This window comes from Carassius gibelio, chromosome B2, assembly GCF_023724105.1.
Source record: "Carassius gibelio isolate Cgi1373 ecotype wild population from Czech Republic chromosome B2, carGib1.2-hapl.c, whole genome shotgun sequence".
NCBI classification, from domain to species: Eukaryota; Metazoa; Chordata; class Actinopteri; order Cypriniformes; family Cyprinidae; genus Carassius; species Carassius gibelio.
The window spans coordinates 14,638,850-14,661,634 of record NC_068397.1 but is presented as its reverse complement, the minus strand read 5'-3'; the positions used below and the strand labels follow the sequence as shown (position 1 = coordinate 14,661,634).

Genomic DNA, 22,785 nt, shown 5'->3' with positions numbered 1-22,785 from the left:
ATCTTAATGATTTTTGCATAATTTGTGTTTTTAATGTATATTATTTGTATTATTAATTGTATTCATAGATTTTTTTACACTAACTATGGTATACTTGCTATACTATGGAATTCAAACAGACTTCACAATTCACTTCAACATCTTGTCACCTACCAGCTGCAATTACAAAATTTAGGCTACTAATTACTAATTTTTGTTATGTAGACATACTATGTAAGACAGGGCTTATATATATCTACACACTGCCATTCAAAGGTTTGGGATCAGTACGATTTTTAATGTTTTTGAAGAAAGTCTTATACTCATTAAGGCTGCAGTTATTTGATCCAAAATACAGAAAAAAAAACAGTAATATTGCGAAATATTATTGTAATTCAAAATAATTATTTTCTATTTTAATATACTTTAAAATATTATTTACTTCTGTGATGCAAAGCTGAATTTTCATATCCCATTATGCTGTCTTCAGTGTCACATGACCCTTCAAAGACTTTCTAATAGCCTATGCTGATTTATTATCGATGTTGGAAATAGTGATGCAGCTTATGCTGCAATTTTTTATAGATTTTTTTGGCAACTGTAATACTTTTTTCAGGATTATTTGATGAATAAAACATTGTAAAGAACAGCATTTGTTCAAAATAGAAATCTTGTGTAACAATATATGCTACCATTCAAAAGTTTGGGGTCAGTATTCTTTCTTTATTTTTTGGAAAAAAATTCATAGTAAAGACTATATTAGAAAATATTTCTACCTTTTAAAATGAATGTATTCAAATATATATTGAACAAACTGGTTTAATGCTTATATGTTTAAATAACAACAAAAAATTTCAAAAATACAAACCGTTGTTTAATTAATGGCTTTACTTTCACTTTTGATCAATTTAATGCATTCTGAATAAAGGATAACTTTTGAACGTTAGTAAAGTAACAAATAAATAATATTTAAACCCCCTTCAAACTAACACAGTTTAAGTGTGTTCAGTATTTTATCCAATATACAAAAGATATAAACATGTAATACATTGGCAGTTTTGTAAAAGCGATCGACACCAGTTTCTACGTCATCCGGTTCAGTTTCTCACGTAGTTTTACGTTGAATGAAACTGCGCATTAATTTTTAAGAGCGCGGAATTTTATGACCTGGTATTCTCCAAACAATTCTACGCAAGATTTTTAACTTAAGCACTAGTAATGTGAGCGACGACAGCGGAGGAAACGCGCCAGCTGTACGGAGAGGCTTAAAGAGACATCAGCGAAGAGGGAGAAAAAATGATAATGGCTTCAAGGAAGGGACATTAAAACCGACAAAATGGGAACTGTCATCGACTTATAATACAGAGATCTAGGTAAAAGTGTCTAATCTGTTGATACGTCTTCCTCCTTGAACGATATACGGAATTTTCCGTCTGCGTAATTTAGACCAATTTCGACTGCTCGGGATTAAGGAGTTGCCCGGCTAATGGATGGCAACAAAATCTGTGCTTGTCAACATATATTGTTTTGACGTACGTATAATGTGGTCGTACACAATAACAAATTGTCTTTGATTTCCAATAACCCGCTGATATAATGATTTAGTAACTCTGGCTGGCTCGCTGAAGCGCAGGCCACATATCGTTAGCTTGTTTGGGCTAACGTAGTTAGCGCGTTAGCCTGTGTTCACTCATTTCTGCTGCTTAGTTGGCAACTCAATGGCTAACTGACAATTTTAGCTCTTCAGCACTCGAGAATTCACAAGAACGACACTTTTTTGCCGTCTTTATGTTCATATAATGTACTTTTACATAGAGAACATGATGTACCAAAACATGTTCGGAGTTTATCTTAGTAACTCAAGTTTCTTTCTCATACTTTGGTAGCGAGCTGAATTAGGCTAGCAGACACATTCGTCTAGTTTATTTCTCGCAAGTTAGCCTCTTAGTGTCTTTTCCAAAGAAATATTTGACAGTGTAGTACGTTTCATTTCTAGAGCAATTTTTTTCAGGCTTCTGGATCTAGAGAGACGGCCAGTGTGCAGATCTGAAATCACATGTGTTCAATGTAAAACAGTTTTGTTGTTGTCGATGCATGTAGATCAGGCCTGATCCGACATGAGACGATAGATTATAGTCTGAGCTGAATGGTTAACTTTATATATCTGATAGCATTTAATCGTAGTTTCAGAAACTGATAACTTGTGATTGAAAGTGGAATGAATGCTTCAAACGGAGTGGCAGAAATTAAAGACATTGTTTTTTTAGACTGATATCAAATTTTGTGCATCATAACAAAATGGCTTGATGTAAAGACAGCTTTCTTTTCAGTCATGAGATGTAACATCTATCTATCTATATGTCGTTCTAATCGTGCTTTTTTAATATTAAGAATAAGATTACTGGGGCATAATCTGTTGTTAAAAATTAATTTCTAATTTTTTTGTATAGTGAATTTCACAATGCACATTCTTTCAAAGCAGCTTTGCTGAACGTGTATTAATGCTATCAAATGGTTTTCAGTGGTACAATCAGGACATAGTCTCTTATTGGTCAGAGATGAGTGTGTCAGATTAATATCCATATGACAGTAGAATATAGTTATAAGGTAACACTGGGAAAAATAAAACCATGATCGGCATCATCTGCAACGTCTGCCGAGGTGCCTCTCTGCTAATAATGTAACCGAGACACTCAGTCCAAGACGACTCCTGCTCATCTTCACACGACCTCAGGCCTCATCTCAAGCTCCTGAGGGATGTATTTTTAGAGCTGGAAGTTAGAAACACTAGATAACATTTCCTGTAGGGAGATGGTCTCTGGTTTCGTGTCCCTCAAACATTCCGACTCTAAATTGTGTTTCATAGAGACGGTGATGGTGCAGCGCTGATGTTTTCTTTCTAAACTTTTTATTGTAGGAGTTCTGTTTTATTTGAGGTCTTACAAGAGATTGAGGCTTTAAATTAAAGCAATTTGTTTAAGTAGGACCTTTATGTATTAAATAGTGTAATTCATTGTCTTACCACAAACTTTCTGGGATTTTTTTTGAATGTTTCAGAAACGTTAGGAAATTTGCCATCCCTTGGCCACCTTACATATAGGACTAACCTTTTTCTGCACAACATAAAATAAGATATTTTGTGAAATTTCAGATTTTTCTTGTCCATAAAATGGAAGTCACTGCAGGAAAATAATTCTTCTGAAAATATTTATTTGTGTTCGACCGAAGAACTAAGGTCACACAGGGTTTGAACAACATTAGGGTGACTAAATGATGAGAGAATTTTTATTTTTGACTAAATTGTCCCTTTAAATGAATAGTGCAATATAGGTCTGTGACTGTCGCCGTGACAATCATGTCCCATGTTGTCTGTTGCCACCTGCGGTCGTGCACATGACATCACACACTCCATGACAAGCATAATACAAATTTTTGTATACAAGTGTAATAACAGTATAATAGTTGCAAATTGCTTTATTTAGACTATAAGTCTATGGTTATTCACAAATGACATCAAATACCATATACAACATTTCCTTTAGATTGGCAGGTTTGAGCCCCGTAAAATACAGTTTATTCTGCATTCAGCAAATTCAATTTGTGTTGGCGATGCACCTTGTTGGAAAACCCAAATACTACATCACCAATCTGAAGCTCTGAAATCTGCATTCATGTCACCCCTCCGCGTTTGTACAAGTGTCTTTAAGTTCCCGTGATCTGATCGCAAACCTGGCTGCTCAGGTTTGGTGAGGCTTTCGCCAAACTGGCCAAAAACATATGAGACATTAATAAATGGTAAATGTTAACAAGAAATGTGGGAATGATTCCTTTTTCAAAGACAAGGAGTTCATGCGACCGCTTGATTGGTGACGGAACAGAACAGAGAGGCATGTCTACACTGGACACGACACCGCTTTGCAACAGGTTGAGTCTTTCTAGTGTCTACACAGGACATTTGAACTCCGTGTCAGTACCTCATAAATAGCACGAGGCAGTTTACTGCCGGGGATCTGTCATGACTTCATGCCACATCCAGTGTAGCATCACTGGTTATAATGGGTGGTATAGCCTAGTATTTTGTCAAGTTGTGTCATACGTGCTGCTTGTGTCCTGTAGACAGGGTGAATTTAACTTTCTTATTTAGTCTACTTTCTTGTTTAACTGTATTATTTCTTTGATATTTAATTTAGTGTTTTGCAGGCTTCACATTCACTGATGGAAGTGCAGAGGAGTGAAAAGTATCTAAGTACAGATACTTAGCGAAATTTTTACTCCGTTAAAAGTACAAGTATCTGGCCAAAAACATACCTGAGTAAAAGTCAAAAAGTACAACTTTAAATTGTACTGAAGTATTAAAAAAGTAGAAGTACTTTTTTTTTCTAACAGATATACAGAAGTTTTGTTAAAGGGTAAAAAAAATTAACAAAATGCACAGGTCAAACATACACAAACTAGTGCAACAGCATTTAAAATGCAGCACAGTGAAACACAAACAAACACAGGGACAGGGATTAAAAGGAAATTCTATCCATTCCATCAAGCCATCCAATAAATATATTTATTTTCCAGTGTTTTTCTCAACTTGGATTTTCAACTTAAATCTATATCTTAAATCTGAACCATGAAAAAGTTGAACCGTTCCACCACAATCTAATATTTATATCTCAATACTGTGCCACAGGCAGGAGTTGGTCCATTACCACCACGGTGGTAAACATCTGCCACCTTCACAGCCCTAGTGCAATGTGTATTCCTGACCAGCATAGTGGAACATGTGCCAGGTTCATTGTTCTTTTAAGCAGTCTATTTAGTGCTAATTGTGCCTTTTCTTTGCCCCAGATATTCTAAAGTATTAAGCTGCTGATGTGCCACCAGTTCCCTCTCGACACAAACTTTGATATGCTCTGCCTTGATACTTCGCCTCAAGGAATGCCTTACACATCTCTGCAAAACCACCTGGAGGGGACGCAAAGGATGGAAACCAGTGCCAGAGACCACTTCACTTTTACCAGCTAGGGATGTGTGCATCTGTCCTTCTTCCAAGGAATGTGCTTCTCTATGGTTGGATTTAAAGAATATTCCTTATGATGTCTTTGCGCTGAATCATATCACCCTTGGATTGTCTGCTGTACCTTCCCCATCTATAAAAGCAGTTTAATTTCTAGTTTAAACCACATGTGTAGAGCTGTATTGTGGATAAACCATTCCCTCCACTCTCTTTCTCTAAATTCCTCTCCTCCATCCCATTCCCCGTGCCCCTGTTGTTAGTTGTTTTGGTGGCTCTGTGATTTTATGGCAGTGGAGTAATCGTGGAGAGGCCGGGGTATCACAAGCTTATGGATTTTGATAAGAGAGGAGGAGGAGGAAAAGGAGAGGCGGAGGAAGGAAAGAGAATGTCTAAGACTGGTGGGAGCAGGACAGGGCATGGGGGCGGCCGGAACTCTGGGACCAACCCTGGGGTACTTATGGTTGGACCTAACTTCCGAGTGGGAAAGAAGATCGGCTGCGGGAACTTCGGCGAGCTTCGACTCGGGAAAAATCTTTACACCAATGAATATGTGGCCATTAAACTGGTAAGTTTCCCACAACACCACTTGATATTAGCAGTTAATTGTTACTGAACTTCAGCAGCTGCCTGTAGTGTGTGTGCTGTTAAATGGTTGCATAAGAAAATAAACACGCAGTTAGGGCTGCCCCCTAATAGTCGACTAACCGTTGGTCACAGAAAACTTTCTTAGTCACAGGAAAAATTAAAAAATACACAGGCGAAGCCTGTGACTTACAAATCTTTAACCACTGGTGTATGTGGTAATGTAGTAGAGCTGGACGATTATGGCCTAAAATTAAAACCTCGATTAATTGAACATTTTACCTCTACTATGATTAATGAACGAATATTTTGTTTATGTTTTGTTTTTTTGCCTTCATAGTTCACTGACAAGATTTGTACTGTAAATATGATTGACTATTAAAGACGAGATATTTTTTCCTATTGAAAGAGCGATCTGACATCATAGCTCACTATCAGGAGTTATTTTATCTATGTTCGTAACATTTCTTACAGATTATTTATTGCTCGATGTAAGAGATAAATAAAGATCAGATAAAGATAAATTAGCACAGTACCAGTACGAGTGATTGCGTGTGTGAATTGATTATACTGTCTCTATATTATTGTGAAGCTGTGGGTTGTAAATAGCCTAGTTCCTTCAAAAGTAGAAAAGTATGCTATAATTAGTTTTGAGATTCTAAGCTACTTTAGTGATAAATCACAGGACAGCGCTGACAATTAGTTTCTGCGTTCCTATTTGCCCGTGATCTTCACAGCTACTGTTTATATGAGTGTTCGTGCCACAATGCAGCTGCCCGAACTAGGGCTGTCAAAATATTCTAATTTAAAATGCATAATTTTAGTTAGGGTGAAGAAAAGCTTTTCGGTGCCTTGCTCAAGGCCACCTAAGTCATGGTATTGCCAGCCCAAGACTCAAACCCACAACCCTGTGGTAAGCCCATTCTCTAACCACTAGGCCATGCTTACCTCAACTTTGACATAAACAAGATCTTCTCCACATTCTCTCTTTCTGCAATATTTTGGTTGAACATCGCAGCAGCGCTGCATCTACTTGCTTCAACTGTATAATTAGACAAAAACATTATAATGCAATGACACTTATATTGTCATCGCATCTCATTCGCCATTGATAAAAGCCACAGTATAATTTGACCATCCGCATCCGCGCACCGTCTGCATTATGTAATTTTTGTCAGCCCTAGCGCGAACATTGTAGCTCGATATAATAATACCCATCCGACCATCTAATGCCTTGAATCTCCAAACCATAAAACAAATACAACTGACAAAGTTTAGTGAAGACGCAAGGCTCACTGCTTGCGCACCATCACTATGTTGAACCGGCGTTCACCTCCGTGTTTTGCTTTTATGCCAGTGACTGGACGGGGCAGAGTCATGTGGCTACACACGCGGTAGTATGCTTTTAAGGGGGAAGTATTAACAGGATAAAAAAAACAAATAACTGACATGGGAAAATTACGTCGGTTAGTTTCTGAATTTCGGTTTTGATTACTTTGATTAATCATCCAGGCGCCAGTGTGGACACTTGTTCTTAAACTACTGTATGTAATTTTTGGTCATACAGATAAGAAAAATAAATCTTTAGAATATGTAAAGATGCTATGTTTATTTGTGTGCACTCACAATAACAACAAAATGTATAAAAATATATAAATTATGTGTTAAAATAAATTAATTATTTTTATTAAATGTAGCCTTGGTAAGCGTATGAGATTTTGATAAAATCTTACAGATCCCAAACTTATTTCATTTCGTTTTTTTATTTTTGATTGGTCTTTTTTTTCTGGTTAGTTGCTGTGCAGGCCATGCAAAAACAATTTTAAAGCTTTTTCTTCATACTAATATTTTAATTGGATTTAAAAGTTTAAATCCTGTATATTTAAAATACACAGGGAAAGCTGATCTAGTGTTTAGAATATCATCTAGGGACTTTTTAGAAGCCACCCACATTGTTCGTGAGCAACGCCAGCCTCAATTTTCATTGTGTAAGATTTATTCTTTGAATACCCGAATTCTCACCACATTACAGAAGTCTCATTACCTTTTTAATTTCCATGTTACCAACTGTTCTGCTTTGTAAGAAATGTCCCTTTTATGTCATTTAGCTCCTTAGTCTCACCTTAACAAATCCTTCATTTAATCCTTTAATGAGATCCTTAATCACACTTACGTTTGGTGATAAGACTGAAGCAAGTGATTTATGGGTCTGATGAAAACAGCTTTATAGGGATGCTACAAGCTACAGCTCTTCATTCTGCTATGTTATGAAGATTGAGGTACATGTCTGCCTAGTGGTGTTAAACAAGACAAATATCCTCTCTGAAGAAGCTGCATTTAGGCTGGTTTACCCAATTACTGGTACTAAATGATTTTGCTCTGATTTAACTATTTATTAGTGAAAACTCTGCTTGAAACACATGATAAAAAAAAGAGTACTCTCTACTGCTGGGTATTTAATACATCCTGTGGCCTTCATGCAATCTGTTTGTTTTTAATTCTGCCTCCTGCTTAGTAGCGCTTCCCTCCGCATGTTCAGAGCTGCTGGTGCCACAGATGACTCAACCCTGGATCCTGCACTTAACTGAACACACACGCACACATTCTCTCACTTACATTATGTAAAAACTGCCATTCAGCTAAATGTACCACCTCATATTGATTGCTTAGTGATGGCATAACCTGAGTCTTCCATGCCTAGCAAAATCCTAATGATAGAAGTCACATTAGTTTTCTTTGCCTTGATATAATATTTGCTTAAATATAAAGATTCACAACAAAATATACATCGAATTAGTTCCACCACGTCAGCTATCCGTCTATAATTTACTGCTTTAATGCCGAAGCAACATTAATAACTGTCTTTCTATTACTACTTAAGACTAAGTAATTGTTACTTTTGCTCTTTCATAGGAGCCAATCAAATCCAGAGCACCCCAGCTCCATCTCGAATACAGGTTTTATAAACAGTTGGGGAACTCAGGTAAGCAGTAAGCTGTACCTCTGTCTATTTTTCTCTTGTTATCCACCACACACTTTCTGTTTAGCACCCATATTCACACCACAGTTTGGGGCCATTTTCTTTGTTGTACAGCTTATGTTGTCCCCATTATATTTACAATTGTGAGTTGCTTTTAGCCCCATCCTGTCCACATCCTCTTTTCAGCACAGATGACGAGCTTAATCTGCACAAGCTGTTCTTTTCAGACAACTTTTGATAAGACACGCAAAACAGGAAAAACTAACTAACTTCAAAGATGTGAAATGTTTAACCTATAGCTTATCTCAACAATCGGAAAACAAAATTAGTTTCCTTTCACCTTTCTTGCTAGAATGGTTAAAAATTGCTTGTGTGTGTAAAAACTTACAAATTAGGGGTGGGAATCACCCGAGGCCCCACAAAACAATATTATCCTGATACTTGTGTTACGATACTATATTAATGCGATTTTTAAATATATTGCAATATTCTGCAATATATTGCAATTTATTACCTTGAGCTTTAAATAATGCCCCCAAATGAAAACTTTGGTAACATCTGTTTTAACTAAAAAAGATTTTTTTCAGTTTGTTTATCTCACTTCAGTTTTATAGTTGCAGCGTAAAATGGGGTTGTCAAGCAGACAAACTGACCAACACTTTCATAAAAACCTGTCATAAATGTTGTATTCACCTGGCAAATTCAACTATTTGAATTACAGTGTAGTCTAGTCAACCTTTATTAAATGTAAACTGGTATGCACTTGGGCTCTCAAAATGGCTGAAAAACTAAATTTGAATTTGGTTATAGAAGATGCCCCACTAGAAAATGTGCGAAATATGCATTCTGTGTGAACGGCTTTGTTTCAGTTTTGATGAAAACAAGATCTTCTCCACATTTATGTTGTCTTTTTCCGAAATATTTTGAAAGAACAACGCAACAGCGCTGCATCTTGTGGAACACTTACATTGTCATTGCATCTCGTGCGCCACTGATAAAGGCCAAATACACTTCGGCCGTATTTTTTGAAGCATCGAAAATACATTTTGGTCCAAAAATAGCAAAAACAACGACTTTTCAGCATTGTCTTCTCTTCCGTGTCTGTTGTGTGAGAGAGTTCAAAACAAAGCAGTCTGGATATCCAGTTCGCGAACGAATCATTCAGTTCACCAAATCGAACTGAATTTTTTAAACGGTTCGCACCCCCCAATTGCTCCCCAGGCACCGCAGCGTAAATGGCTTCCCACTGCACCGGGTGTGTGTTCACTGCTGTGTGTGTGCACTTTGGATGGGTTAAATGCAGAGCACGAATTCTGAGTATGGGACACCATACTTGGCTGTATGTCACGTCATGTCATTAGGGATGGATACATTTTATTGTACTTCTTTTGGCCTGTTGAACAGAAACTCCCACCCACTGCCATTATAAATCTCGGAAGTGCCAGAATAATTTTTTATAAAACTCAGATTGGATTCATCTGAAAGAAGAAAGTCATATACACCTAGGTTGCCTTAAGGGTGATAAATCACAGGCAAATTTTAATTTTTGGATGAACGAACCCTTTAACTTGAATTTTTGGGTGAACCATCCCTTTAAGGAAAATAATTTAATTCACTGTAAATGTATCTTGTAAAAAGAAAGTCAGTCTTACTATAAAATGGGTCTTTTAACGACAGAGACAAAGTCACAAATCCAAGTGCATACTGATCTCCCTGTGTTGAGGTTGGATGACTCCTATTAAAATGAATGCACATAAATGGGACGGCACATAAATAATTGACGGTCCAAACGTATATATATATATAAAAAAATTTTTTTTTTTTTTTTTTTAAGAAAGAGATCAGACTCTTTATTATTATTATTGTAGAAAAAATAAACATGACAAACATGATAATCTTAAAATATGCAATTGTGGCTTTACTCATGTATTGGTGGCTTCATACTCTTCAAGCACATCATCTCCTTTTGATTTTTCTGTTAAGCAAGCATGAACCATCTGTAACAATATAAAAAAAAAGTTTCCTTAAAATTGTAATATCAAACCCTTACAACGTCCTTTTGCTAAATACAAAACATAATGTAATGCTTAATGATAATATCATGATAAAGTGTCTAAAGTAGTTAACTGGAACTCATGTGCCATATTTCAAGACTTGTGGGGTACAAAATCACTTTGAATGATGAAGAATGTGACTCACTCAGTATAGAGAGTTTGAGTTAACGGAAAGGTGTTATTTTCAAATTAATTCAAGGAAAACTGCACTTAAATCCAATATAAGGACACCACAACATAAACTCAGTTCATGGTTATTGAAATCACAAAAATTGGTCATAAAACAAACAAGAACAATTTACTTATTGTAATTTATATTTGAGTAGTTTTACAGTGGTTTGATTTGACATTATGACCTGTTACATACTGTATTATAAATGAGGTAACGTTAAAAACACTTCTGGCATTTCCCTTCAAAATTAGATTTCACCTGTAAAAAAAGTTTCGGATAGTTTTGGCACGCACAGCATATAACTATCGCCATAAAGTGATATTATTTAATAATACACATATCGTAAAATAAATAAAATGCTTACTTTTGGTGTTTTTTCTTGTTAAGACCAATTTCCCCATCTGCTCCAGAGCATCACGAAAGAAAATATCTCTGTGAAAAAGTTTAAGAGTGTACAGCAGATAGATATCAAATAAATATCGTCATATAGTAAATATTATCTTATAAAATACATACCGTAAATGAAGTAAAACACTTAACTGTTACTTTTTGTGTTTTCCTTAACTTCCCTGTCTACTTCGCATCGCTGGTGAAAGGAAATATCGCTCTGAGAAAAGGTTTAGGAGTGTACACCACATAAATATCACCCTAAATCAATGTGGTGTTATAAAATACATATTTTAAATGAGATAAAAACACTTTCGTATTTTCCCATTCTGGAAAAAAAGTCCTCGTCGGTTCTGCATTGCAAGTGAAAGAAAATGTCTCTGAGGAAACGTTTTGGCGCATACAGCACATAAATATCGTTATAAAACGATATGATATAACAAAACATATTTTGTAAGTAAGACTTAACACTTTATTTCGCTGTTTTACTTCCTTATGCACTTTGCATCGCGAGCAAAGAAAATGGCGTCTTTAAAAATATTTAAGACAGGTCAGGCTCACAAACAAGAAAATGTCCTGGATGTGACTAATAACACCAGCTAGTGTTAATTGTTTGAAATTCAACACCACAACTTTAACTCTTTACTCTAAAAGTCCTTAACACTGGGATTTCAACACTGGAGATTTTACTGTTTACGTTATTTTTGCATCATTGCACATGTGCAGAACTTTCAGTTTTGTGGTTCAATCCGACCAAGTGTTTACATGCACTCTCAATCGTATTAGAAGAGTAATAAACCACCCCCTTCAATCAGATTGAAATTTCATTCCGATCAAGCTCAATCTGATCAAATAAGGTGTTTACATTAAGGCTTTTCAGTCCAATTGAGCAGTCAATCAGATTACAAACAGATTACTTGGTTGCATGTAAAGGTAAAGGTAGCCACTGTCATGCTGTAGTCCTGAAACACAAACGTTTTCATTAAACTATTGTGAAAGAAACTCAAAGTATTCACAATGTTCATATGTGCCTTAATAGATTTCCCAGCCCAATAACTACCATATAAAAAAATTAGCTTATATCAAGATTTATATCAAGAATCTTAAAATAGATTGATGGCTACCTCATATGACCTGATAATTACTCCTAAAACATCTAAGAATGCCAAACATCACGTAACAAAAGATGATTGTTCGTTTTCTTTGTAATCTTTTTATGTAATCTAGTTTTAGTTAATGCTGTGCTAAATTGCCAGTTTGTACTTCTAGTTCAGAACTCTGTGGATCTGTTTTCTAACTGCATATATTCCCTTTGTGTTCAGAGGGTGTTCCTCAGGTGTACTACTTTGGGCCTTGTGGGAAATACAATGCCATGGTGCTGGAGCTGCTGGGCCCCAGTCTGGAGGACTTGTTTGACCTCTGCGACAGAACCTTTTCCCTCAAGACAGTCCTGATGATCGCAATTCAGCTGGTCAGTGTGATCTCTCATTCATATCTCGCATTCATACTAAGATATATATAAAAAAAATATTGGTTTCAACATATAGTCTACATCTTTCACAGATCACTCGGATGGAGTTTGTGCACACAAGAAGTCTGATCTACAGGGACGTTAAGCCAGAGAATTTTTTGGTGGGTCGGCCAGGGACCAAGAGGCAACATACAATCCACATCATCGACTTTGGGCTTGCCAAAGAATATATCGACCCTGAGACCAAAAAACACATCCCTTACAGGGAGCACAAGAGCTTAACAGGGACAGCTCGCTACATGAGCATCAACACACACCTGGGGAAGGGTAAGAACCACACACAGAAAGTGTGGAAAGATTCGCTCTGTTAGGGCTTAGGAAGGGTTATTAGAATTTCATGGGGGATAAAGACTAAAGTACACCTTAAAACCTAGCTTAGCTGTTAGTGACACAAATCTCTACATGCTCAGCCACAGAACTTCGATTTAATCATGCATTAGTGAGATGCTGGTGCTCTTTTTGGCTTAGGATTTTGCACTGGTCTTAATTTTTTATTCTAAATGCATTCAATCATTTTGTGCAGTGAATTAAGATCCGTGACTGACTGAAGACCGATTGTAGTGTAGCTAGTGGTTTCATTTTTTTTTTTTTTTTGCATATCTTTTTATGTTGCAGAGCAAAGCAGGCGGGACGACTTGGAGGCGCTGGGTCATATGTTTATGTACTTTCTACGTGGCAGTCTGCCCTGGCAAGGATTAAAGGTATTGTTGTAGATGATTTGCTGCCTTCATGTGTATATATGGGAGATTGTCAGTTCTGCAAATAAACATTGAGACTCCAAATAAGGTCAAATCAAAATCTATGGCTAGAGTTTCCCCTCCATTCAAATGTCTCATTCTCTGTTTTGATGCTATCTTTCAGGTTTTAGAGTCTTATCTCACTCAGCTGAGGTCTGAAACAGTGTTGAGCCCCACTATCTGTCACTATCATGGAAAGTCAGCAGAATAACCATTAGCTATACCTTGATAAGCTGACCTATTTAGAAGACTAAAAAAACATCTTTAAAATGTTTGTTTACAGCTTTTTCTGGTTTATAGGAGGAAATGTCCTGTTAAATGACACATACTAATCATAATCCAGTTTATTACAGGGTACCCACTATAATGGAAATATCAAGGAAGAATAAAAAATGAAAAAGTAGTCATTAATTCTAAAGTAGTCTTATTAATACTAAAGTAAATTTCATGGAGGTGTCAGCTCTAAAATGTCCTGTTGGCTTGAAATGCTCACTTTAAATTAAGTTTTCCAGTCTTTCCACTTAAATCCCAAGGTATACTTTTGATGACGAAAATTGTGTCACGTAGAAATCTTTGTTCATGACGCAATTTTCATAATCAAAAGTGTCACAGTACAACAAAGCAGACTACGTGTCAAAATTAAGTATAATTATGTAGACTGTTTGAGTTTCATAAAAAAAATTCAATCTTCCATTGTAGCATACATTTAGATCTTAACCCGTTAAAACCAAACATATAGCACCTCAATACTATGCTAAAAATGTAAATACAGTGGGGAAAATATTTATTTGATGCTCTGCCCACATACAAAGAAATGAAGGGTCTGTAAGTTTTATGGTAGGTTTAAGGATATCAACCAAAGAAAAATAAAGAAAAAAACGATTATATAAAGGTTAGAAATTTATTTGCATTTCAATGAATGAAATAAGTATTTGTTCCCTTATCAGCCCCTAACAGATTGGTTATGTGCCCATGTGGAACATAGATTAGGGTCACTTTAAGAAGTTACTCCTAATGTCAGCTCAATAGGTGTATAAAAGACACCTGTCCACACAATCTGTATCTTCCATTCCAACCTCTCCCACCACCATGGGTAATACCAAAGTGCTGTCAAAGGATGTCAGAGGCAAGAGTGTAGATCTGCACAAGTCTGGAAAGGGCTACAAGACAACTGTTGGTGCTATTATTTGGAAATGGAAGAAATACAAAACAACCATCAGTCGGCCTCGGTTTGGAGATGCAAGATCTTGTCTCATGGGATAAGGGAGATCATGAGAAAGGTTAGGGATCAGCCCCCAACTACACGGGAGGAGCTTGTTAATGATCTTAAGGCAATTGTGACCAAAGTCACCAAGGAAACCATTGGTAACATGGACTGAAATCCTGCAGTGCCTGCAAGGTCCCCCTCCTCAAGAAGGCACATGTACAGGCTCATTTAAAGTTTGCCAGTGAACATCTAAATGATTCAGAGAAGGCTTGGATGAAAGTGCTGTAGTCAGATAAGACCAAAATTGAGCTCTTTGGCATTAACTCAACTCGCTGTGTTCGGTGGGAGAGAAATGCTGACTATGACCACAAGAACATCATCCCTAAAGTCAAGCAGAGAGGTGGAAACATTATGCTTTGGGGCCGTTTTCTGCTAAGGATAAAGGATGACTTCACCGCATTGAGGGGCAAATGGACAGGGCCATGTACTGTAAAATCTTGGACGAGAACCTCCTTTCCTCAGCCAGAACACAGAAGATGGGTCATGGAGGGGTCTTCCATTTGACAATGACCCAAAACATACTGCCAAGACAACAAAGGAGTGGCTCAAGAAGAAGCACATAAAGGTCATGGCCTAGCCAGTCTCCAGACCTCAATCCTATATAAAATCTGTGGAGGGAGCTGAAACTTCTAGTTGGCGAACGACAGTCAAGTAACTTTAAGGATTTAGAGAGAATCTCTAAAGAGGAGTGGACCAAATCCCTCCAGAGATGTTTGCAGATCTGGTGACCAACTACAAAAAACCTCTGTATTGGCCAATAAGGGTTTCTGCACCAAGTAATAAGTCGTGTTTTGCTTGGGGGTCAAATACTAATTTCACTCACTGAAATGCAAATACATTTCTAACATTTAAATGTTTTTTTTCTGGATGTTTTGGTTGGTATTCTGTAGCTATACGTTAAAATAAACCTACTATACAAATTACATTTCTTTGTAAGTGGGCAAATTTACAAAATCAGCAGGGGATCAAATGCACATTTTCCCCACTGTATATGGTTTCTAAATATTTATATGAAAAACTGTAGTCTAAATACATTTAGTATAAATGCACAAACTGTAGGTTATTCACAGAAAATACTGTAATTATATTCTATTACTCATTTAATACGTTTATTAATAATATAACATTTTATATGAATATCCCACATTTCTGCTACAACCCATAGTGCAGTTAGTGTTATTACAGTAAATCTGTAGTAAATGATGGATATTTGTATATTAAAAACCAAACATTTATTGAACTTGTTTTCATTTTATTGACAAAATTAAATCAAAATTTTTGTTGCATAGTTCTTTCAGTGTACTACATGGTAACTACATGGGTTTAATGTTAGGTTCAGGGGTAGTACCTATTTATTACCCAGTTATTGCAATTACTATAGTAAGTACATAGTATGTGCTAATGCTAATAGTATAAAAGATAGCAATTTACTGAACAAATGTGTGCCGTTTCATTCATTAAGGCTGATACACTGAAGGAGCGCTATCAGAAAATTGGAGATACCAAAAGGGCAACCCCGATAGAAGTGCTCTGTGAGAGTTTCCCTGGTAAGCCGATTCTTTTTAAAATGGCCACATATCTTGTGTTTTCATCTCCAGTGCATTGCCTTAACTTTGACATCTTTTCACAGAAGAAATGGCCACCTACCTGCGCTATGTGCGGAGACTGGATTTTTTTGAAAAACCCGATTATGACTACTTGAGAAAACTCTTTACAGACCTCTTTGACAAAAATGGCTATGTCTTCGACTATGAATATGACTGGGTCGGCAAGCCGCTGGTGAGTCTAATTGGATGCCATATCATAAACTACTTGTATATGATATAACCAGGTACATGGATGTTGAGTTTCCTATGTGTCTACACAGCCGACTCCAATAGGACCCATGCCTAGTGACACACCTCTGCAACCCAGCAGCAGAGACAAAGCACAACCACAGACCAAAAACCAGGTGGGAGAAAAGTCACTGTACACTAATGCTTTTGTAAATTACACACATTACTTTTTGTGCAATTTCATAGTTTATGGTCAACTGTTAAGTTGATTTGGTTCGATTGCTTTGACTGCCACTTGGAAAATAAAACGAAGGAATTATTTATTTAATAATAATTATTTATTCACATTTTTTTAAATAAATGAAACAATATTGTTCAAACTGATGAATATCCATATTTAAAACTATCAATTTAACCATTTTCTATTTTGCATAATTTTTATTTTATAATTGAATCATATGTGAACTGCACATTTGTATTTTTGTTTTACTCTGTTTACCTTTTATTACTGATTTCTTTATTATATTTATTATATTTGACATTTCACTTTGTTTCACAGTCAAATCATTTTTAATGTAGAAGAGTAAGAATGGGCCACAGTTATTACTTTTAAGTACCAGCTTCCCTTTTTTTATTTTATTTGGTTATTTTTGGAAAAACATTGCTTTATGCAGTGTAATTTTTTTAATAATGTTATCTCATTAAACCATGTCAACAGTAATGTTTGTTTCACTCATCAACAATCTCAAAACAAAACAAGTAGTTTTTGCTAGTCTGAAGATGTCATTTCCTCTAAAGCTTGTCATTCTTTTAGACGGTGGTATTTCCATGTCTTGGTCACAGTCCCTCTGATAAATGAAGTCGGCTACATTCTAAGTTTGATATGATTGGCTAGAGCTGTTTTTGAAAGATAAGAGCTTAGCTTCCCTCGCCATCTCTGCATGTCGCGTGCTCTCTTGTTTTTTCCACTCACACCTTATTTCCACCTCTGTCCTGTTAGCTAGAGTAGTCTGCTTGTGCATGGAAGGCGTTCCTCTTTAAACTCGTTCTGTTCTTTTCTTTACACCCTTACCTCTTTTCAAAATCATCTCTTTTGCCCTTTTGCCACCCTCACCCCCTTCCCCACCATCGCTGTCATGCCAGTCTCCAGAACCTAAAGGAAGTGAGTCCCAGCCCACTCCCGTGACCAACAGGGAGCTCCTGGGGTCGCACCTCACGGTCGATAGGCTGGGGGGCTCTGTCCAGGTACTGGGTGTTTGCGCAGTACTGCATGCCTTTGGTTTTGATCTCTTTCTTTCTATGTTCTTGTCTTTCTGTTCCTTTTATCCCTTCACTCAAGACACCTCTATCCATTTTCCAACTGTGAACACTTAAATGGTCATTTTGTCTAATCAAATCACACATCACTTGCACGCTTTGGTTGGTTAGGCTTGGGATCTGGTGACTTCAGTGTGAAAATACTGCTTGTATTGAATACAAGTTGCTAAGCAAGACAAATGGATATTTGTTTGTGAACTTCTAGATATGCAAGGTGTACATTTTTCATTTGAAATATATAAGTCCCAAGATTTCTAACTAAACTCATTTTCTGTGTTAGAGTATTTCCATATCTAAGCAAGCATTGTTCTTTCATATTACATTTCCTTACATTCTTCTTAACCTTCCCTGGTTGGTGCTAAGCAACCTGATTTTTAAACAGTTTAATCAGTTTAATTATTTAAAAAAAGCATCCTTAATAGGTTACTAAGCCTCAACCCATGTTACGTGAACTGTAAAATATGAAGTATTCCAATAGATTCCAGTGTGTTCCGTGATTTTGTGTTGTTATTCAGCTTTGCTGATCTGTATTAAAAACTCATTGCCTGCTGCCTTAAATTAATGTTCAGGTTATGAGCTCAACCAATGGAGAAGTGAATACAGATGATCCCACGGCGGGACACTCCAACGCTCCCATAACTGCCCCAGCTGAGGTAGAGGTGGCCGATGATACAAAGTAAGTCCAATAAAAAAAAAAAAAAAAAAACATTAATGCCCAAATTTCCCCCACAAATGTTTTCTTTTTAATTATTTGCATGGCATTCCACACTCTGCAGTTTTCTTTGCCTATTTTTAGTGTATTCAATAAAAAAAAAAAAAAAACCTGCAATGATTTGCCCACCACCCACTAAGGGTGCAGTGTACAGTCGAAGAAAAATATAGGTTTTGGTTTCATTGCTAGGAGTCAATGATCAGTTTATTAATTCTTATATTAAATCAGTGTTTTTGTTAACTGCAACTTTTTTTTTTATTGAAATATAAATATTTAAAAAGGTTTTAAATAATTTTAATGTTTCCTTGGCAACTAACTGAATTACAATAAGCTTAAAGGGATAGTTCACCCAAAAATGAAAATTTGATGTTTATCTGCTTACCCCCAGGGCATCCGAGATGTAGGTGACTTTGTTTCTTCAGTAGAACACATATGATGATTTTTAACTCCAACTGTTGCAGTCTGTCAGTCTTATAATGCATTGCAATGGTAACAAAATCTATGAGAGTAAAAGAAACCTGCACAGACAAATCCAAATTAAACCCTGCGGCTCGTGACGACACGATGTCCTAACGAAACTAAAAGGTTTGTGTGAATAACCGAACAGTATTTATATAATTTTTACCTCTAATACACCAACTGCCTTGAGCGCGCACGGCATCATTGTAAACAATAGGTGATGTATGTGTGTGCATTACAAACATTAACAAAGATTAATAAACGTAATAAATGTATTGTTCATTGTCTGTTTATCTTGGGTAATACTAGAGCTGGGTTATATGGCAAAATTATGAAAAAAAATATTTCAGAACGTTTAACTTCAACTTGAAAATGTAACTAAAACATGATTCAAATAACTTTTTTCCTTATTAACACTTTTTTTTTGCTACGTCTAATGCATGAAATGGCATTCTAAAATGCGGCGCTCAAGTTAAAAGAAGTTAAACTCCATCTCCTTTAATTTTTTCCGATTCCACTGCTTGTGACACATTTTTGTCAACACAAATGCATATTCTGTGTGAATGGCACCTAGCCAAATATTCTAATTATGGTCCTTAACAGAGCGCATCACACGAGCGGTTAAATCACGTGCACCGACATGCAGTTAAATCATTCTTTTCTCTTTACTGTTATCATTGCCATTTTGTGAAAGCGTCTTAATTCTAACATTTGGTAATCTTTCTATTCAAAATCGCAATTCAAGTTATAAAAAAAAAAGTTAAAAATCATGGCAAAACATTACATTTGAATTAATAGATAAATTGGAAAAATCGCCCAGCCCTGGTTAATACATTAATGTTAACAAAATGACGCACTGTAAAGTGCTACCAAAAAAACTAAAGAAATAAGTACATAAAATTACTAAAATGAAAACAAAATAAAATTGATGGTAAATAAGAAAAGAATGCTGGATCATGTGCAAACTGTAGATGCCATGGGTCTTAAATGCTTCAAAATATTGTTATAGCATCGTTTTGGTTACATAAGCATCAGTTACATATAGTTGTGCACAACTGTACAGTCTAATCCCATGTTAACATTGAGACATCTGGGCCTTTTTTTGTTCTACTGGGTTTTTAAAATTTGCTTTCAACTGCCTTATTTAGATTGTGTTTGACAAGTCTGAGAATGAAGGGAGGAGATTGCAAAACAGTCTTCAACTCTTTCGCTCTTTTCAGGTGCTGTTGTTTTTTCAAGAGGAGGAAGAGGAAAGCGCTCCAGCGGCACAAGTGAGGAGGAACATCTTTGAAACGTTAAGATCATCGGTGCGTTTCAAGTAAAAAAGAAAAGCAAATGACTTGAGCTGAGACGTGGAGCTCCGTCTCAGAACAGAAACTCACTGCCTCACTTTTGGCATCTGCTCAGAGGACACACCTAGGCTCTGACACTCTTCGTAAGGAAACAATTCAGTGGAACAAATAAATATATTTGTACAATGTGGGACACCAGAAGAGACCTCAGTGGTCAGAAATAAGATGATATATGTTATGTGACTTAAACCCAGATGGACTGTACTTGTATTTTAGATGACATGCATTTGAGAACTAAAAGGCAACCAGACTTACACACAGAAATCCGTTCACTTTGACACTGGCTGGATGAGTGAGTGATGTGCTCCATGGTGTTTTTCTTTTATATGGGATCAAAGTAAGTGGGGAGAGACTGCTGACTGACGTATGGAGAAAAGTACACCAGATTCAGACAGCCTTTGTAAATTCTGTTGTTCCTTTTTGTTTTTGTAATTTAAAATGTTGATTTTGAAGATCTGCTCTCCCAGTTTTACTCATGTTGTAGAATGTGTGAACATTTTTTAACCGCTCTTACCGTTTCTTTATTTTCTCTTCTTTTGCTTTTTTACTTCCTCTTTTTTTCCTGTCATTGTCGACGTGGATGATGATGATGATGATGTTGTAGCACAGTGGCTGGTCTCAGGTACTGTGGGAAATGGAGAGAAATGCATTGGATCTCTCCTCTGTGAATTGCACTTTTGGAGGAAAAAGGCAAACCGTTTCACATTTCTGGCATTGAAATGAATAGGAAACAGGAAATGATTATAAGGCAGACTTGGGATCATTTATACAGCAGGCTGGTCTCTCCCAAAGGGACAAAAGTGATCCTCTCAGTCCAAATTGTGCATTTTTTGTATTTCGCATTAGATTAAGTTACCTGGGAACCATAGTTTGTGCCTTTCCAAGTAAAACGTTTAACACTAATGTGTCCCTCTCTACGATTCCTATCCAGGTGAGGTGTCCATGGCCCTCTCAGATTGTTTGTTCTCTACAGTGCGCTTGATGCCAGTCTAATGGAGCCTGTTGGCATTTCTCAGATTTCTTTTTCACTGTTGTAAAGTGCATCATAGCAAAGCTCCAAGAAGATGCGAGTCTGTGGGTTTATACGCAGTAACAGAGATTGCCTATCAGAATGAGGATGTGTATTGATTTACATACCTATTAAATGTTGCTTTTCTTCTATGCCTCATAAGCTGTTACATGTTGTTTCTGTGCACAATCACTGTTTTGAGTTTCTGGTTGAGGTTATTTATTGCGGTTATTTCAGCAAAAGCCAATGTCTTGTTACCATACAGAGGCAGTAGCAGGGAATCACCAGGCTGCGGCGCCATAGAACACATCTGGAGCTACAGGGCTTGAGCCTTAACTTTTATTGCACATGAAAGTAGGTGTTCACACCCTTGTAGTTTATTGTACAGTGTTACAGTAGGACATTTACACTACACTTTCAAATGACTTTTTTCCCCCCACTTAGGTACAGCAGAGCCAACCAATTATGACTTTCTGTGATTTTTTTTTCAATCATTAACATTTTAATATCAAAGTCAAGAAACATGAATGGACTGTTTTTAGATATAGTAAAGAGCAGTGGTTCTCAACCATTTATTCGTGATTTATTGGACACGGAATTTTTTTTTTGTTTTGCTTTTTCTTACTGATCAAATATTTTAGAGCTTGAAATAACTAGAAAATACATATTCTTTATAAAAATGTCTGAAGTTGTGTGATTTTATTAATTTACATGACTACAAGGGTCTAGAATTTACGCATCGGGCTGCCTCATACATTCAGGTTTTTCAAAACTGTGACTTTTTTAAAAATATATCTACAAATAAAAACAGTAATTGAGGGGATGAATTAAAGCGATAGTTCACCCAAAAATTAGAATTCTGTCATTTTTGCTCCCCCTCATGTCATTCCAATTATGTGTGGATTATCTTCTGTGGACAGCAAAATAGATATTTTAAAGAATGTTGGTAACCAAACAGCTTTGGTTCCCATTCCCATGGAAAAATCATACAGATTTGCAATAACTTGAAGGTGAGTAAATGATGACATAATTTTTATTTTTGGGTTAAACTGATTTGTGACATTTAAACGAACTAAATATGCATTGATTTTAGTGTTGCTGAGTGGCAAGAAGTAAATTTTGTGTTAATTACCATTTGTATAGCCACAGTTTTACAACATACCATGGTTAAACTGTGGTTAATGTGGCAAATCCGTGGTCACCTTGGTTTAACTATAGTAACCATGTTTTTTGGGGGGTTTTTTTGGTTTTATTTGTGGTAAAACTTTCTTTTCGTAAGTGAATTGATGCAGTGTTGCCAGATTTCCTTAAAAATAAAATAATTTAGATCAACTAAAATTAGTTGTCTGAATCATGAGTGCACACAGGATTAGGAAAGAAAAGCAATGCAGTATGTAGAGTGCTGCTTGCCAGCTGTGTCGTGTGGCTCAAGTAGGCCTACTATCAGAAAAATAAAAGAAATAC

General features: G+C 36.3%; 1 protein-coding gene across 5 annotated transcripts; it reads left to right on the top strand.

Moving 5' to 3' along the window:
• The first annotated feature begins 1,138 nt into the window (after positions 1–1,138).
• On the top strand, positions 1,139–21,483 carry LOC127950955 (casein kinase I-like). 5 transcript variants are annotated; one of them, XM_052548419.1, is made up of 12 exons: positions 1,139–1,352; positions 4,819–5,552; positions 8,483–8,552; positions 12,485–12,633; positions 12,726–12,960; positions 13,309–13,394; positions 16,160–16,244; positions 16,331–16,476; positions 16,565–16,648; positions 17,616–17,717; positions 18,359–18,465; positions 20,181–21,483. In XM_052548419.1, exons 2-12 carry the CDS (start codon positions 5,316–5,318, stop codon positions 20,233–20,235), a joined length of 1,356 nt encoding a protein of 451 aa, XP_052404379.1. In that variant the 5' UTR covers positions 1,139–1,352; positions 4,819–5,315; the 3' UTR covers positions 20,236–21,483. The 5 variants fall into 5 exon arrangements, with proteins under 5 accessions (XP_052404379.1, XP_052404377.1, XP_052404381.1 ...); XM_052548417.1 differs by having other exon boundaries at positions 16,328–16,476; XM_052548418.1 differs by lacking the exon at positions 1,139–1,352 and adding an exon at positions 1,371–1,511 and having other exon boundaries at positions 16,328–16,476.
• Positions 21,484–22,785: the final 1,302 nt, after the last annotated feature.